This window comes from Musca autumnalis, unplaced genomic scaffold, assembly GCF_047663935.1.
Source record: "Musca autumnalis isolate F117 unplaced genomic scaffold, ASM4766393v1 scaffold_1, whole genome shotgun sequence".
NCBI classification, from domain to species: Eukaryota; Metazoa; Arthropoda; class Insecta; order Diptera; family Muscidae; genus Musca; species Musca autumnalis.
Genome location: NW_027411644.1, coordinates 190,734,175 through 190,752,971, shown reverse-complemented (window position 1 = coordinate 190,752,971; position 18,797 = coordinate 190,734,175). Strand labels below are relative to the sequence as shown.

The following is an 18,797-nucleotide window of genomic DNA, read 5'->3' as shown; positions in this document are numbered from 1 at the left end:
TAGCTGCATATTTTCTTAGTGTATTTTGTAATTCGGTCATATACTTAAATTTGACCTAAGGTTTTCGTCATGATGCCCACCAGTGCCCACCTCGGGAATAATTTTCTAAAGTTGGTCATGGGTTTAAGATTATTCAGTATTAAAATCAGCTGCCATCTAGTGCCAGACTATAAATGGTGGTCGTTGACTAAAGCTGCCTTAGAATAGGGTTTCTGTGGATATATTACCGTATAACTCTGTTATCTGACCACGAACATTAACATAATTGGTATCAGTGGCAAGATGAAGAAATCTTCTTCCAAATTTGTCTTACGTTGGCGGTACGTGCCTTGCAGGAAGAACGCTATACGATCTATATTGAAATTTTTACCAATTTTCAGACAAAAATGTTGGTTTTTTTTAATCCGCTAAATTGGTTGAATTTTATGTTGTTTTGGAGATTGTTTTGTTTCCCCAAGCCTATTTTTGCATCATAAGATAATCCGGACCTTTGTTCATGTTATTTTGTATTAACAGCATAAAACAATTCTCACCGTCTAGCCCCTCCAGAGGGGAAAGGGGAGAGAATGTTACGCTCGTGGTTTCTTAAACCACTCTTCGCAGCAGCACAGCAGCTGTAACCGGCGCATTGGCTTGATTTTTACACTCTAAATATTTTTGGCCACTTTCTCCATACAAGTGGATCCACTGTGCGATGTACCTATAATTTGACATTTAGGGTTCTTAAATGTCAATAAACTTATATGACAAAACTTGTGGACATAGGTCCACGTTTTGGTATAGCCCCCATATAACGGTACCCCCCGATTTGCGGTATTTTGACGTTTTTAGCTACATTTTCAGACCGATGTGGCTATAATTTGACATTTAGGGTTCTTAAATGTCACTAAACTTATATGACAAAACTTGTGGACATAGGTCCACGTTTTGGTATAGCCCCCATATAACGGTACCCCCCGATTTGGGGTATTTTGACGTTTTTAGCTACATTTTCAGACCGATTTAGCTATAATTTGACATTTAGGGTTCTTAAGTATCAATAAACTTATATAACAAAAGTTGTGGACATAGGTCCACGTTTTGGTATAGCCCCCATATAACGGCACCCCCCGATTTACGGTATTTTGACATTTTTGCTACATTTTCAGACCGATGTAGCTATAATTTGACATTTAAAGTTCTTAAATGTCAATAAACTTATATGACAAAACTTGTGGACATAGGTCCACGTTTTTGTATAGCCCCCATATAAGGTACCCCCGATTTACGGCATTTTGACGTTTTTACCTACATTTTCAGACCGATTTAGCTATAAATTGACATTTAGGGTTCTTAAATGTCAATAAACTAAAATAAAATATAACTAGTGGACATAGGTCCATGTTTTGGAATAGCCCCCATATAACGTTACCGCCCGATTTCAGGTATTTTGACGTTTTAAGTCACATTTCTAGACCGAATTAGTTATAATATTACCGATTTTCGGTATTTTGAGGATTCTAGCTAAAATTTTTAACCGAATTAGGAGTTATTTGACATTAAAGGCTCCCATCAAAAACTGCCAACATAGGCCCATGTTTTATTATAACCCCTATATAACGGTACTTTCCAATTTCTAGCCCACCATACATAGTTAGATATAGGCACCATAAAAAAGGGCCTCCCGAATGAAGCATTTTATGTACATTATCTGACATTTTAACGTACCCACTTAAAATTGGGGACAGGAATGAAAACTAATTATTCCATTTTAGTTCAGAATATTTTATGGTGTAGGGTATGAAAAGTTCGGCCCGGCCGAACCTAATGCTTTTTTACTTGTTTTCAAATATATATTCACCACAAATATTTAAAAACTTTTTAAGTGAATCGCAGAACATCTTCTGTATGAATTCATAACGAACAAGTAAAAAAGTATCAGTCGGCTTTGCCGACAGAGATATACCCTCAGCCTGTGCAAATTGAAAGACGTTTTTCACAAACAAAATATGTATTTAGGGGGTTTCAAAATTTTGGTCGTATGAACCGACAAAAATGTTAATTAAGATTAAAGTTCAAAAATTTTGCCGAAAAGGTACTTAAAAGAATGAACCGACATAGACTATGGGGGTGACATAGGGGGTTTTTACACCCTTCGGGCTGTTTTCTCAAGAAGTATGGACTTGCCCCTGAAACAACTTTTACCATCGTAATTGAAGCAGCGAATGTAAGTTGCTTCAACAAAAATCAATGTGATTCAATAGCAGGTCTTAAAGTGAACTTATCAAAAATTTTGTGTGGGAGGTACGGGATGGAGTGGACAAATATAGTCCATATTCGAACCTGATCTATATCTGGTAGATATTATGAGAATATGTAAAGTATGGACCAAATCGGTCACTCCCATCAAGAGTTATCGTGCGCACAATTTTTCCGAATATTCTTGAACTTTTGTGGGGTAGGTACCTGAAGGAGTGGACCGATATGGCTTATCTACGAACTTAAACTAAGTTTGGAAACAATATTACGAAGGCCAAATTTTGGCCGGAATCGGCATATCCGTTCGAGAATTATCTTGCGCTTCCACCCATAAACTTAGGGTGTCATAGGGTTTGTTTTTCAACTTTCAGGTTATTTTTTCAGGAAGTATGGACTTGCCCCTGAGGAAACTTGTACCTTCATATAGGGGACAGTGAATACAAGAAGTTACAACAAAAACCAAGGCGATTCGAGAGCAGGTCCTAAACTGAACTTTCCCGAAATTTTGTGTGGGAGGTACTCGAAGGAGTTTACCGATTGAGTCCATATTGGAACCTCATCTAAGTCTGGTAGAAATTTCATAATGTCCAAAGTATGGACCAAATCGGTTACTCCCTTCAAGAGTTGTCGTACGCACAAATTTTCCGAACATTTTCGAACTTTTGTGGGGGAGGTACCGGAAGGAGTGGACGGATATAATCCATCTTTGAACTTGAACTAAGTTTGGACAAAATATTACGAAAGCCAAATTTTGGACCGAATCGGCAGATCCGTTCGAGAGTTATCTTGCGCTCCAACCACTACACACGGTGTCATAGGTTTTTTTGTAACTTTCAGGCTATTTTCTCAGGAAGTATGGACTTGCCCCTAATGAAACTTACAGCGTCGTATAGAGGACAGCGAATACAACTTGCGTAAACAAAAATCAAAGCGATTCGAGACCAGGTCCTAAACTGAACTTTTCCGAAATTTTGTGTGGGAGGTACCTGAAGGAGTGGACCGATTGAGTCCATATTGGAACCTCATCTAAGTTTGGTAGAAATTACACGATGTGTAAAGTATGGACCTAATCGGTTATTCCCTACAAGAGTTATCGTGCGCACAAGTTTTGCGACAATTTTTGAACATTTGTGGGGGAGGTACCTGAAGGAGTGGACCTATATGGCCCATCTTCGAACTTAAATCGAATCTGGACAAAATATTTCGATACCCAAAATTTGAACCGAATCGATTGATCCGTTCGAGAGTTATCGTGCGCACCAGCCAGCCAGACAGACAGACAGACAGACGGACAGACAGACAGACGGACGGACATTGCTAGATCTACTCAAAATTGTCTGAAACGGATATCGTACAAACATACTTGGGGTCTAAAACCATTATTTCTATGAGGCACATTTTTGGTCGTATCAAAGTGTAAATACCCTCTTTAGCCTAAAGGCTGAGGGTATAAAAACCATCAATAATATATTTATAGTGGCCAACCACAACGACAATCTGGATAAAAAAACAAGTTAAAAAGTATCAGTCGGCTTTGCCGACAGAGATATACCCTCAGCCTGTGCAAATTGAAACACTTTTTTCACAAAAAAACTTATGTATTTAGGGGGTTTCAAAATGTTGGTCGTATGAACCGACAAAAATGTTGATTAGGATTAAAGTTCAAAAATTTTGAGGAAAAGGTACTTAAAGGAATGGACCGACATAGACCTTGGGGGTGCCATAGGGGGTTTTAACACCCATTTTTCCGAATATTTGTGAACTTTTGTGGGGTAGATACCTGAAGGAGTGGACCGATGTGGCTTATCTACGAACTTAAAGTAAGTTTGGAAACAATATTACGATGGCCAAATTTTGGCCGGAATCCGTTCGAGAATTATCTTGCGCTTCCACCCATAAACATGGTGTCATTGGGTTTGTTTTTCAACTTTCAGGCTATTTTTTCAGGAAGTATGGACTTGCCCCTGAGGAAACTTGTACCTTCGTATAGGGGACAGTGAATACAAAATGTTACAACAAAAACCAAGGCGATTCGAGAGCAGGTCCTAAACTGAACTTTTCCGAAATTTTGTGTGGGAGGTACTCGAAGGGGTTTACCGATTGAGTCCATATTGGAACCTCATCTAAGTCTGGTAGAAATTTCATAATGTGCAATGTATGGACCAAATCGGTTACTTCCTTCAAGAGTCATCGCACGCACAAATTTTCCGAACATTTTCGAACTTTTGTGGGGGAGGTACCGGAAGGAGTGGACCGTTATAATCCATCTTTGAACTTAAACTAAGCTTGGACAAAATATTACGAAAGCCAAATTTTGGACCGAATCGGCAGGTCCATTCGAGAGTTATCATGCGCTCCAACCACTACACACGGTGTCATAGGGTTTTTTGTAACTTTCAGGCTATTTTCTGAGGAAGTATGAACTTGCCCCTAATGAAACTTACAGCGTCGTATAGAGGACAGCGAATACAACTAGAGTAAACAAAAATCAAAGCGATTCGAGACCAGGTCCTAAACTGAACTTTTCCGAAATTTTGTGTGGGAGGTACCCGAAGGAGTGGACCGATTGAGTCCATATTGGAACCTCATCTAAGTTTGGTAGAAAATACACGATGTGCAAAGTATGGACCAAATCGGTTATTCCCTACAAGAGTTATCGTGCGCACAATTTTTGCGACAATTTTTGAACATTTGTGGGGGAGGTACCTGAAGGAGTGGACCTATATAGTCCATCTTCGAACTTAAATCGAATCTGGACAAAATATTTGGATACCCAAAATTTGGACCGAATCGATTGATCCGTTCGAGAGTTATCGTGCGCACCAGCCAGCCAGACAGACAGACGGACAGACAGACAGACAGACAGACGGACGGACATTGCTAGATCTACTCAAAATTGTCTGAAACGGATATCGTACAAACATACTTGGGGTCTAAAACCATTATTTCGATGAGGCACATTTTTGGTCGTATCAAAGTGTAAATACCCTCTTTAGCCTAAAGGCTGAGGGTATAATAAAAAATATGGCCCTAGGCCACTGATGGGCAGAAATGCTCTGCCTCACACACAAAAGTGTAAAAAATACATGAGTCTCTCGCAATTTGCCCATCAGTGCCCTAGGCCCTATGTCAAAAATAAGGGCTGATAAGAATGTTATATGTTATGGTTACAGTTTTCTTTTATTCAGAGACTCATAGTGAAATTTGATTTGTAACATTTACTTTTTTAACAATGTCCTCAAAAAGTGAAGGATTTCGTTAGATTTTGATCCAGCATGGAATTATGTAAAATTAACAGTCCAAAATGAAAGCAAATAATTTCAACCTAAAATATACAAATGTGTAATCTAATTTTTTAAGGAAATAGTATACGTAGATGTATGGTTTATTCTGAAACTCATAATAAAATTTTGTTTAGAAATTTTCTTCATTTGGGCACTTTTCACGTAGAACTAAGGGTTATATTACTTTCTGGTATCAACTCTAAAAAAGAAGGAAAAAAATTTTATCAAAAAAATTGGTAAATGTTTTCATGATTTTTCAGCAAAATTGATACTGATATTTTCATGATATGTAATGTAAATAGACATTTAATTTCTTTGGTGATCCATAGTGAAATTTGAGGAAGAATATGTTTGTCTTTGACGTCATCTCTCTAAAATTATGTTTTGTGGGACAATTTTGAATAAAATTAGATGAAGTCCGACTTTAACCCTAAAACGTGTTTTTCATTTTTAGACATTCCTGGCGATTAGATAAGATTCACCGATTTGGTGTATTCTGAGACCTATAGTAAACTTTTATGACGAATAGTTTTGTAGAATATTTGGATTTGATATGATCACATTTTAAGGGAGTTTTTGAAAGATTTTCGAAAAAAGGACCAAAAAGACCCCTTTGACGAGAGTTAACATTTTTAACAATAATATTCCCCACATCCTCCTCATTAAAGAAATAAAAGACACTATATACCTAAAATGCAAGGATTCCAAAATATCTTAACTCGAATATTTTGAAAAAAACTAGAAATGGGCGGAACTTGCCCCGCCTACTTTGGTTACTTTTCGATGTAAACTTTAAAAACGCCGATACACGTGTCTCATTTTTTTAGCTTTACTTTCATAATCAACTCGGGTTTTCCAATCATTTTGAAAAAATTGCAAATTGAATTTTTTTCCACAGTGTAATGGGTGCAATTCTGAGGGTGCTTTAGCCTTACCAGCCTCCATTACTACTGTGATAATAGTTATGTTGCTGCTTGCTGCGCAGAACATCTCCCAGTGTATATCCACTGTACGTTAGTAAGTTCGTTTTTTGCTTAATCTGGATCTGGGTCTATCTCCAATTGTAGAAATATGCTTGTAATTACAAAGCTAATGGAGTTGGTTAAGTACGTTTGGCAGGGCAGTTAAAAGGTGCAGTGAGTCGTGTTGGCCTGTGCCGCATACTGGGCAGATATTTTGCACGGTGTCATCGATCCTTGCTCTTTAGGAATTTAGACGACTTCATTATCCCGAGCGTAGTTCAGCCAAAAATTACTCTGGATTGTCGTGACAGCTAACGCTCCTCAGCTGCGATAGATGGGGCATGTTCTCCAAGGACAGCATGTAGACTTTTATGGCATCTGCGACTGCTTCTGTGCGAATGCTTTTAAACCTGTTAGACTGGCTTGTTAATCTAGGTGTTCTCTCTTATAAAGTTGGAGCTATCTTTCTAGATCATAATGATCCCTCCTGATATGCCTGGGTGGGTGGTCCTGTCCACCATATGGCGATTTGGATGACTCTCACGGTAACACACGAACGAGAACTGCAAGGAGTACATGCTATTCTGTTGCTGTACTGGAAGAATCTTTGTCAGGAGACATGAGTAGGAACCCTGTTGCAATTCTAAGGTCGTCATTTTTACAGGTTTGGATATTTTTTTAACGCATTGACATATATTCGCGGACCACCGACATCGCATAGCTTATCACCGACCGATCTATCGTATTATCTGGTGTCAACAAGGTTACTTTATCTGCACCCCAAATGTTACCGACTAGGGACTTGAGACATTGTTCATACAACTCAGCTTTTCGCAGGTATCCCTGGTATGCGCGGATGACGTGAACATGCTGTCCAATGTGACCCCTAGAATCTTGTGACGCATATTTGCATATTCCGCTCGTGGAAAAAGTGAATGATGTAGATGGCTAGCGATGGGTTGACAACTTTGGTAAGATACTTGACTACCGGCTTACCCAGCTGTTTCATTATTATCATGGAGATTCCATCAGGGCCCAACACTTTGGATGATTTAGCGTCCTGATCAGCATCCATTGTAACTTGTGGTGGTTCCGCCTCTGCAGTATTACGTAGTAATCTTCTTTTCGCCCTGTCATTCCCTGGGTTCTAGACAAACTGTCGATCAAAATAAATTGCGCACCTCTTCGGATCAGTTCACGTAACGCCAACAAACGTGACTAAGGTCCTGTCTTCTTTCATTCCAGGGTTCGAGAATGACTTAAATGTTTGCCCACAATTCACATATTCCGGTTCCAATGTTGCAACTCCTCAGGGGATTTAGCCACTTGTTCCAGTGTTAGCTCCCTGATTCTGGGGTCACTGGGGTTGGCACGATGAAGCTTATCTCGCTCATTTGTTAATCGCGTCGCCTCTGTTGGGAAATTTGGTATATGGCGAGCGGCTTCAGCAGTGATGATGTCTCGGAACGAACAACGGGAGGGTTGGGCAGAAGCGGTGATTAGTGAACTTTTTGAAGCTCGGCCAATTAGTTTTCCCATGATTGATGAAAGTGCGGCATCCAGAGGTGATGAAATAGGGCGGTCTGCTGCAGGAGCCAATTATGGGGAGATGGTCTGACCTAAGAGAAACGACGGGTTGGCAGGTGACGTAATTTGTCAGACCAGGTAGCATGATGTTATATTTGCCAAAAAGTGCCACTATCTTATTGACCGTTCCAAACGTAGTGCTATTAATCCGCTTCTTTGGTCATTGCAGAGGACTGAATGCCACAACTCATGATGAACATTAAAGTCCCCCAATACCAAACGGTTGTGATCTTCCAAAAGCGAGCTAATGTTGGGCCTTTCATCTGGAGTACTACTACATAATTATCGACGGGATGTATACGTTAAGCAAATCTACCTCGGCAGGTGCACACCTGACTTCTACCCCTATACATTTTATGTACGGGCCTTTAGAGCGAGATAGGTCTGCATTATATAGACTGGTGCAATAAGAAAACCTCCACTTCTGGTGCGATCCTTCCTCAACCCCTGTTGTTAAGGGGACTGCGGGCTACATAGTTGGTGTCGCAGTCCCTCACAAAGACGAGTCCAGAGTAACCCCTGAGATGCACCCACTACCGGCTTCTAATGCATCTCACCGAAGTTTGAGTGTGGTGGATGCGGATATGGATGTGACAACCTGAGCACATCCATATTGGTCCTGGGTTATCCGAGATATACTGCTGCCAACACAAAAAACGATACAAATGGCCGGAAGGTTGATGTAGTGTGGTTCCGCGTAAATCCGGTAGCGACTGTTAAAATATCCGTCGGTAAATTCACCGTCACACTGTTCACCACCTGGACTGCCCCCCTGAATATGTTGGTCGGTTGTTTTCTGATTCCGATCACTAAGTATCCCAAAATATTGGATGCAACGTTCGATGACATATTTAAGTGGAATAATGCCTCTCTGAGGACTACAACATGGTACATTCTCTTGACACAAGTGCATCATCTTCATGGCGAAGATTGTAATGGTTCATCAGCATAAAAATATGTTGCTTGGATGCTATCGAGGCGAGTATTACTGCCAGAAGCTGATGGAAAAGCTTCAACCATGCAGGCACGTCAGGAGAGATCCTCATGATTTAGGGAGTGATAAATGTCAAAAGGTACAAACGAGAACCTCTATATCAAGGAGCCTATCATATAGAAGTTGCAAAGACAGTAAAGTGTGAATGTCTTTCTTGGAGACCACAACCCATCCATCGCAGCAGAAAAACTCCAGTTTCAAAGGCAACATGTAAGAAAGGCGTTAAGTTCGGCAAGGCCGAACTTGCTATACCCTCCACCACGAGTTGTATTGAAGTAAAATGGAACAATTAGTATGCTTTCGGTTATGAAGTACACTAAATACCAAATTTCAGCAAGTTCTGTAAAACAATGTGGCTAACCTTCAAAATACCGAAATTCAGGCGGTACCGTTCCATGGGGGCTATATCAAAACGTCGATCTATACGTAAAAATTTCTGGCGGAGAGTTTTTAGACTCAAAGAAGACTAAATACCAAATCTCCGATATTTCGGTAAAACCTTCAAAATACCGAAAAACAAGAGGTACGCTTCTATGGGGGGATATAGGAACCCGCGGACCTATACTGGTAATTCCCTTCTGGAATATTTGATAGGCACATGGAAGACTAAATAAAAATTTCAGTCTTTCAGTGGGATATTACGTCACAACCTTCAGAATTACGAAAATCGGGAAGTACCGTTTTATGGGAGCTATATCGAAACGTGGACCTATACCAACGAATTTCAATCAGATAGGCTTTTTAGCTCCAACAAAGACTAAACACCAAATTTCAGTCATTTCGGTGGGTTGCTGCAGCCACAACCTTCAAAATACCGAAAATCGGGAGGTACCGATCTATGGGGGCTATATGAAGGCGTGGAAAATTCCGACATAGTTTAAGGAGAAAGTTGTATACCCCTAATGAAGACTAAGTACCATATTTCAGCCATTTCAGTGTGATAATGAGGCTAAAACATTTAAAATACCGAAAATCGGGAGGTACCGTTCTATGGGGGCTATACGAAGGTGTGGATCTATACCGACAAATTTCATATGGAACGTTTAATACCCCATATGAAGACCAAATACCATATTTCAGCCATTTCGGGTGAATATTGAGGCCACAATCTTCAAAATAGCGGATATAGGTAGGTATGGTTCTACGGGGACTGTACTAAGGCGTAGACCTATACCGAAAAATTTCATATGGAACGTTTACTACCCCAAATAAAAACCAAATATCAAATTTCAGCCATTTCGGTGGAATAATGAGGCCACAACATTCAAAATACCGGGAGAAAGTTGTATACCCCCAACGAAGATTAAGTAGCAACTTTCAGCCATTTTGGTGTGATAATGAGGCTAAAACTTTTAAAATACCGAAAATCGGGTGGTACCGTTCTATGAGGGCTATACGAAGGTGTGGACCTATACCGACAAATTTCATATGGTACGTTTAATAATGGAACGTTTAATAGCCCATATGAAGACCAAATACTATATTTCAGCCATTTCTGTGGAATATTGATGCCACAATCTTCAAAATACCGGATATAGGGAGGTACTGTTCTATGGGGGCTTTACTACGGCTCGGGCCTGTACCGACAAGTTATAGGGGAAAGTTGTATACCCCCAGCGCAGACTTAATACCAAATTTCTACCACTTTTGAGGAATATTGAGACCACAACCTTTAAAACACCGAAAATCGGGAGATGTACCTTGTAGGGTCTCCGATAAATATTACGATGTGTTACAAACGGAATGGCAAATTTAATTATACCCTCCATATTATGGTGGAGGGTATAAAAACGCCTTAATTGCTGTTGGTCCCGAATTGATATCACGACATGCTGTACGTGGTTAAAATCCCAGATGAACACACTCACCTGAATCCTGAGGTTTTATGGACGCCCAAGTTCACGTTGCAATTTTTCGAATGTGCCCGTCACGGAAGCGGTCTTTCTTCAATATCTTGTAAGATTGTGGATAGGATGTAGTTTCGGTGTTGTTGTAGTCCCTAAAAGTTGAGTATTTCAAGCATTTGATTGCAAAAACGAAATCGGTGGAGGAAGTTTACTCTCCCTTGGACAATATACAACATATCGCTCATCTACTCAAAGAGTGGCATAACCCAAAAAAGATGGGGTTTTTGAGTTATCAAATTTTATTTTTCTTACGACATCTATTTTATTTTGTGTCGAGTTTTAATGTTGATTTCTCTAAAACTCAATGAGTTACAGCTTAATTCCTAGAAGTATGGCACAAATCATCAACAATTTTTTTTGAGTTTATAAGGCACTAAAAAACTTCAAATCATGGTTGATTTTGCACAGAAATTTAACGCTTATTTCAGGTTAGCTCTTTACAAAAGATTTCGACCATTTATTTAATTGTTTGTGTAATAATCTTTTTAAATTGATTTTTGGTAAACTTTTTAATTATTGAGATATGCCAGTCTTTGAATAAATGAGCGATATGTCCAGAGGGCTTTTATTTCAAGATAGATATCATTATTACTAATTTCCTTCTGAAAATCTTTTGGTTGTTCTGGTTAAGTACATTTGATCGTGTAGTGGGATTAGTAGCCAGTGTCCACTATGGATGCACTATTTTGTACTGTTTGTAGATTCCTCCATAAGATACAAAGGTTTTTTATAACGTTTCACTTAGGCCAAATAAGTGAATATTTAATTTCATGTTTACTGTACTTCATGTTAAATTCTTATTTGCTTTTTGCAGATCCATGATTTTATCACGACGCGCCAATGACGATGATCATCGTGACGGTTTCACTAAATGGCCTTTTATGACAACACATTCATGGGGTGAATATCCTCATGGTACATGGAAGCTGGAGGTTTGTTTAATATAATATTCTTAATATACAAATAAAAAATACTTTTTATCATTTTCCAGGCACGATTCAATTCAAATCAACCCCGTTCTGGCTGGTTAATCGATTGGTCCCTTGTATTGCATGGCACCAAAGAGGCACCCTATCGGACACTTTCGCCAGCATCGCCCCACTCTAAATTGGCCATTGTTAAAAAGGCTCATGAAGAAAAGAAAATGCAGTAAATTTCATGCGCCGCAACATGATCGTTTTGAAGTGAGAACAAGTAAAATTTGAATTTTACTAAATCTAAATTCGATATCGAAAAACGAGAATCAAAAAGGCGAAAAATCCAAAAAACCAAGTCGATAAACTCCCACAGTTAAAATAACACAAGAGATGTTTTGTGTGACAAAAGGCCAATTCCATTCCATTCTACAAAAGAAAGGAATGTTCGTACCATAAATATTTCATTAAAGAAAATTCAATAGTTTTAAGTTAATTCAAAGTGTTTTAATTAAAAGTAACCAGGGAAATTTATGATATACTGAGAGATGTGTGGTAAATGTTGATAGTTTGTTGAAATAGTTTTTATTTTTATGTTTTTTCGTTTAGTTTATGTTTAGTATGTATTTGTTGAATATTTTAGGAAGTTTTAAGAAATATTTATATGTTGTATTGTGGGAGATTTAATTATGAAATCGTTCATAATTCCATTCTAAATTCTTGGCCTTTTGTTCATTAATGTTTTAAGCAACCTTTGTAACTGAAATTTTGCCAAAGATTTATTTTATGTTTGTTGTATTTTATTTGCAATATTTGTTACACCATATTCATATGTAATTTAAAATATTTCATTCAATAAACTCAATCATACAATTCACATCAAATGTGTTAAGCCAAAAAAGCCAGAAATATAAAGTTTGTTGGTGAGTGGGATGAGCCATGTGGAAATCCTTCACATCTCACCATCCTTGTTCACCGACAAATTAGTAATTTCTGGACAGTAAAAACAAAAACGAAATTCTTGGTATTACATGTGGAAATGGTGTATGCATATTTTTATTATTTTTAAACGTTTAAAATATTTCCGTTCATCTTCAGATGCTGTAAATAATGTTAACTTTTCGCTTATCTTTGTTAAAGTGCAAAGTGTTATTATTGCAATTTATTAAATATACACATTCATGTATTTGAACTAATCTTTATTTCAAATATTTTTATTCTTTGTAATATGAGATGGAGTAAAAAGTCCTGGGGTCCTTTAAACGCTTTTGCAGTCACGATCAACGTCAACACTATTACTATATCATTGTTCCAACACTGAAACAATTTTTGGTTTACTTCAAAACATTAAAAGTGGTCCCCTCATCAAGTACTCAAAGAAACTTACGAATCCAGTATAGCGGGTTAAATATGATCAAATTAGCTTTGGACATTTTAACCGAAAGCTTAATTTACTGTCATATTTATGGTCAAATAAACTTCTGTAACATTTCCTAAGTTCATGTCCAATAGTTTACAAGTTATGGGAGAACCTGAATGATTTTAGTTAATATTGACCCATGAATACTGGTTTTATAATTTACGAATGTAATACATATATATCAATGCAGATGTATTTAGAAGTGAATATTCTGTAATTTCCCATTACAATATAGTGGAGGCCAATTAGAAATATTTAAGATGGATTAGAATATGTAAACGAAAAAGTTTCCCATATTCTTTATGTATTTTGTAAGTTTAAATTGTATTTTGTTTAATCCCTGTTCTGTTCAGTCATACTAACATTTCACAGAACAACTTAAAAAGTAACAGTCGGGTTTCTCGGTAGATATGTATACCCTCTGCTTCCCTTACTTCTGACGTTTACAAGATATATATTTTAATTCGAGAATTTCTGCTATTTTCAGGTTTAAGGCAAAATAATTAAAGTTTTCGCTTAAGGCGGACGTTCGGTAAAATTGAGAGAGACTTTCCTTCATCAATGGGCAGGTCGAACACTGGCTACACAACCGAAATCCTCTTTTGTGAAGTATAAACCAAAAACAAGCAATAAATATTAATTTCCATCATGCCTAAAGTTTTATAACCTCCACCATGACCGCTACACAGTGTGTCCAAAATAGGCGGTTTTGTGACAAAAATCTATATTTTCTAAAGCCATCAAAACTAGAGGAGATTTTTACCGAATGGAGATCTTTTGTTTTGCATGGTTACAAAAAATTCATATATTCATACCCTCAGCTTTTAGGCTAGAAAGGGTATATAACTTTGAACAACCGATTCGAACCAAATTTTGGGTATCGTAATATTTTGTCCAAACATAGTTTAACTTCGAAGATGGGCCATATCGGTCCACTCCTTCGAATACCTCCTCCACAAACGTTCAAAAATGTTCTTTAAATGGAGTGAACGATAACTCTCGAAGGGAGCAATCGATTTGGTCCAAACCTTGCACATCATATTATTCCTTCCAGATAAAAATCGCGTTCGAATATGGACAATATCGGTCCACTCCTTCGGGTACCTCCAACACAACAATTTCAAAACGAGAAGTTTAAGAGCTTCTCTCGGATCGTTTTGAAATTGTTTTCAGTAAGTCGTCTTTGCGGCTCTCTTTACTACGATATAATTTTTTTCTTGCGCAAGTCCATACTTCTTGAGATATTGGCCTAAAAGCTCCAGGAAATCCTGACGGCACCAACCAAATCCGCAAGCTAATTCTCTCCGGGAGTGTCTGATTGGTGCAGACTTTGGACATCGCATTATTTCATCCAGTCATGTATTAGGTTGGAATTTGGATTGTATCGGTCCACTCCTTCGGGTACCTCCCACACACAGTTCGGATCAAGTTAGGTTTAAGAGTTACTCTCGGATCGTTTTGAATTTTTTTTTCAGTAAGTTTTCCTTGCGGCTCCCTTTACGACGGCACAATTTTTTTCTTGCGCAAGCCTATACTTCTTGAGATATTGGCCTAAAAGCTCCAAGAGATATAGCCCTAAAAGCTCCAAAATGGCAAATCTGAAAAATAATTCTCGCAGGGAGTTTCTGATTTCCACATCATATTATTTCATCCAGTCATGTATTAGGTTGGAATTTGGATTGTATCGATCCACTCCTTCGGGTACCTCCTGCACAAAATTCGGGTCGTTTTGACATTTTTCAGTAAGTTTTCCTTGAGGCTCCCTTTACGACGGTACAGTTTTTTTCTTGCGCAAGTCCATACTTCTTGCGATATTGGCCTAAAACACTGTTAGGTAGAAATGCTCTGCCTAAAAGCTCCAAAATGGCAAATCTGCAAAATAATTCTCGCAGGGAGTTTCTGTTTGGTGCATACTTTGCACATCGTATTATTTCAACCAGTCATTTATCAGGTTCGGGTACCTCCCACACAAAATTCGGATAAAGTGAAGTTTAAGAGCTCCTCTTCCATCGTTTTGATTCCATTTTCAGTAGGTTGTTCGAGCGGCTTCATCTACAACGGACAATTTTTGTGTCGGAATAAGACAATACTTCCTAAGATAATGGCCCAAAAGCTTCAAATCCCTACCGGAACATTCTGTAATGGATATTGTGCAAGATAACTCATAAGTCATAAGAACTAATTAAAAATATTGCCGTAAAACCGCGTCCAAAACAAATCTGATTGTTCTACAGAACTGTAACCCAAATACAATTGCTTCTAAGCCCATTTCAATAGTTCAAGTTTCGTACTATCGGATAGCAAAACTAACCTTTAAAAACTTCTAATAACTCGTGATAGTATGGTCGACACAATATCGACGCATTTCCTTGGCATTTTTGAGTATTTTTTTTTTTTAGAAAAAAGGTCATGTTATAGGCACCTCTACTTCAAATATAACGGTGCAACCAATGAAATTTTCATGTTTCTCTCTTAACTAGCTTGTTTTCTATCACTTCACGTCAAATTTTTGGGAAGTTTTGAAAAAAATTGAATTTGGCCATACTGTGCGATGGCAAGCCCAAACACATACTTTTTACTAATTCGGTCGAAAAAGTGGTTTGAAACTTTATATTATCTAAAATTGGGCTGTACCGTTATATGAAGGCTATAGCAAAACGTGGACCCCCTAATTTTAGTGGAAAAATTTTGTGACCACTGGGAACCCAAATACTTCAAAGTAGCTGAAATTGGGTTATGTTGGTTTTATATTAAAACATGGATCTATGACACTAAGAAAGATTAAATATTTTCAATGCTTTGCAACCACTATAAAACTCAAACGTCTAGTTTGGTACAAAAAAGTATCTAAAATCCTTAAAATACCTGGGGTACCAATATACCAAAAAGAAAAATGTTGATGTAGCCCAGGTGAGAACTTTACCTGGCTATAGAAAAAAATACACTGGGTTGCACAAATATAGCGTTCCATCTCAATGTTTGTGAACGGTAGATTGATTACAACATGCGGACAGACGGACATGACTAGATCGACTTAGAATTTCATACATTTGTCCTATAAGCCGAACTAAGAAAAGATTTCCATTCCTCACTATTTCTTGCTGTACTTTTCCAATTTCGAATATCGTGTTTTCCGATCTCGTCTTACACTTTTAACTCCATCGAAGCCATGCGGCCCGTCTTATAAATGACTTTTTAGCGGGTCCATCATCGCTAATTCTTATGACATGGCCTAGCCAACACAATGGTTGTCCGTCGATACGTTTAACTATACGGATGTCGTTGTATAGCAGATGCAGCTCGTGGTTCGTACGACGTCGATATTCAACGTCAACGCATATTGGCCCGTAGATCTCTCGAAGAATTTTTCTGCTTTATCTGCTTGCCCAAGTACCCATGCCTCGGTGCCATTATTTGTTTTTAAGCAGTTTAGTTAAGCCAACGTACCTACTATTCTTCTTCTTATTTCACAACTGATGTTGCGATTATAGCGATGCCGAGGCAGACGAGGTCTTTAACTACCTCAAAATTATGGGTACCATTTTCCGCAGTTGGCCGAGTTCTATGGGGGCATTGTGCGTCGATACCATCAACTTGGTCTTGTCGCCGTTTACTGTCAGACCCACTTTAGCTGGGCCTCCCCCTGGCTACGTCGCTGGAATGTTGAATAGGTCACACGAAAGGCTGTCTCCTTGTCTGAAACTCCTTTTGTCACTAAACTCTTCGGAGAGGTTCTTTTCCATTTCAATTGATCTCTTCAGATTTTCCCGAAATTTGTCGCAAGGTAAATATATGGTGCTTTTTACAGGTCTAAATCCGCATTGGCATGGGCCAATTATTTCGTTAACCATATGCTTCAGTTGCTCACACAATATCCCTATTTATATATAGGAAGCAGACTTATACCCCTATATCTAGAGTACACTTTTATTTATTCTTGTAGACGGACCACAGAACGCTTAGTTTCCAAACGTCGGGTACGTGCTTTTCCTGCCAGATGGTGCTAACTACCTGATGAATACATTTAGCGTGTCGCCACCGGTTTTGAATAGCTCGACTGGCCAGTTGAGTGGAATATACTGTGGATATCTGCTGTAATTGCAATTTACCGATGTCCATCTTCCTTGTTTTGAAGTTTTTACAGCAGCTTGTACTCTCGTGTCCTTTTATAACGGCACAGGTCTAAATACGCATTGGCATGGGCCAATTATTTCGTTGACCATATGCTGCAGTTGCTCACACAATATCCCTATTTATATATAGGAAGCAGACTTATACCCCTATTTCTAGAGTACACTTTTATTTATTCTTGTAGACGGACCACAGAATGCTTAGTTTCCAAATGTCGGGTACGTGCTTTTCCTGCCAGATGGTGCTAACTACCTGATGAATACACTTAGCGTGTCGCCACCGGTTTTGAACAGCTCGACAGGCCAGTTTAGTGGAATATACTGTGGCTCTCAGTTGTGATTGCAGTTTACCAATGTCCAACTTCCTTGTTTTGACATTTTTGCAGCGTTCCCTATTACAACGGCACAGAAGGCAAGTCCATACTTCCTGAGATAATGTCCCAAAAGCTCTACGAATTGAATATACGATTTGGCCGAACCATTGCACATCGTACAATTTCTTCCAAACGTACTACAAGTTCTAAGAAGGAACTCCAAGTATTTCCCTCTCAAGTGTTCAAAATTATCGCTAAAGTGCGGTTTAAGGGCTGTTCGAGGATCGTTTTGACATTTTTTTCCGAAGCCATTCCCTGTTTTCCTGTTTACAGGGATATTTTGTGTGTCGTCTTTAAGTCTATGTTTTCAGACAATTGTCCAAAAGATCTAAAAACCCCTACGGTGTCCAACGTAATCATAATAATCGAAAGATTATTAATCGAAAGAAGTGACTAACATTGCCCTAAACTTTGGATATCGTAAAATTTCTTTCAAATGCACGGTAAGTTCCAAGAAGGTATATATCGGGCAACAGCTATTTGAACCTGCCCCACAAAGTTTAAAATTTATCTTAAGTGCAGCTTAAGGGCTGTTCGTAGATCATTTTGAAATTTTGACAGCGATATAATGTGTTTCGTCTTGAATTCTATGCTTCCGGACAATAGTCCAAAAGCTCTAAAAAATCCAACGGTGACCAACTTAAATGACTGGTGGCCACGATAATCGAAAGAGTGACTGACATTGGTCTGAATGTATCTCAAACTTAAATCATGTTCAAAGTTTGACAAAATTGGAAAAATCCCCAAAAAATTTTCGATATTTACGCTCACGATGTTTCCAGACAAAATGGTCCCAAAGCTCAAAAAATCCTGCAGTGACGAACTTAAATGGCAAGTGATCACGATAATTGCGAATGGTTTTTAAATGTTCATCGAAGATAGTCCTTTTGATTCCGATTACAACGATCAAATTTTTTTTCGTGGGCTGGCTAATTATTCGAAAGGAATGACTGCCAAAATTAGATCGATGTTCCAGATGGAATACAT

The 18,797-nt window shown here is 38.4% G+C and overlaps 1 protein-coding gene across 1 annotated transcript in view; it reads left to right on the top strand.

Annotated features, from left to right (window-relative positions):
• amon (prohormone processing protease amontillado) overlaps positions 1–16,200 on the top strand; it is a 288,241-nt gene extending 272,041 nt beyond the window's left edge. The window contains exons 11-12 of the mRNA XM_073959324.1: positions 11,787–11,904; positions 11,964–16,200. Of these exons, the coding sequence (XP_073815425.1) occupies positions 11,787–11,904; positions 11,964–12,125 (280 nt within the window). The 3' untranslated portion in view covers positions 12,126–16,200. The remainder of the gene's footprint in view (positions 1–11,786; positions 11,905–11,963) is intronic.
• The last annotated feature ends 2,597 nt before the right edge of the window (positions 16,201–18,797 follow it).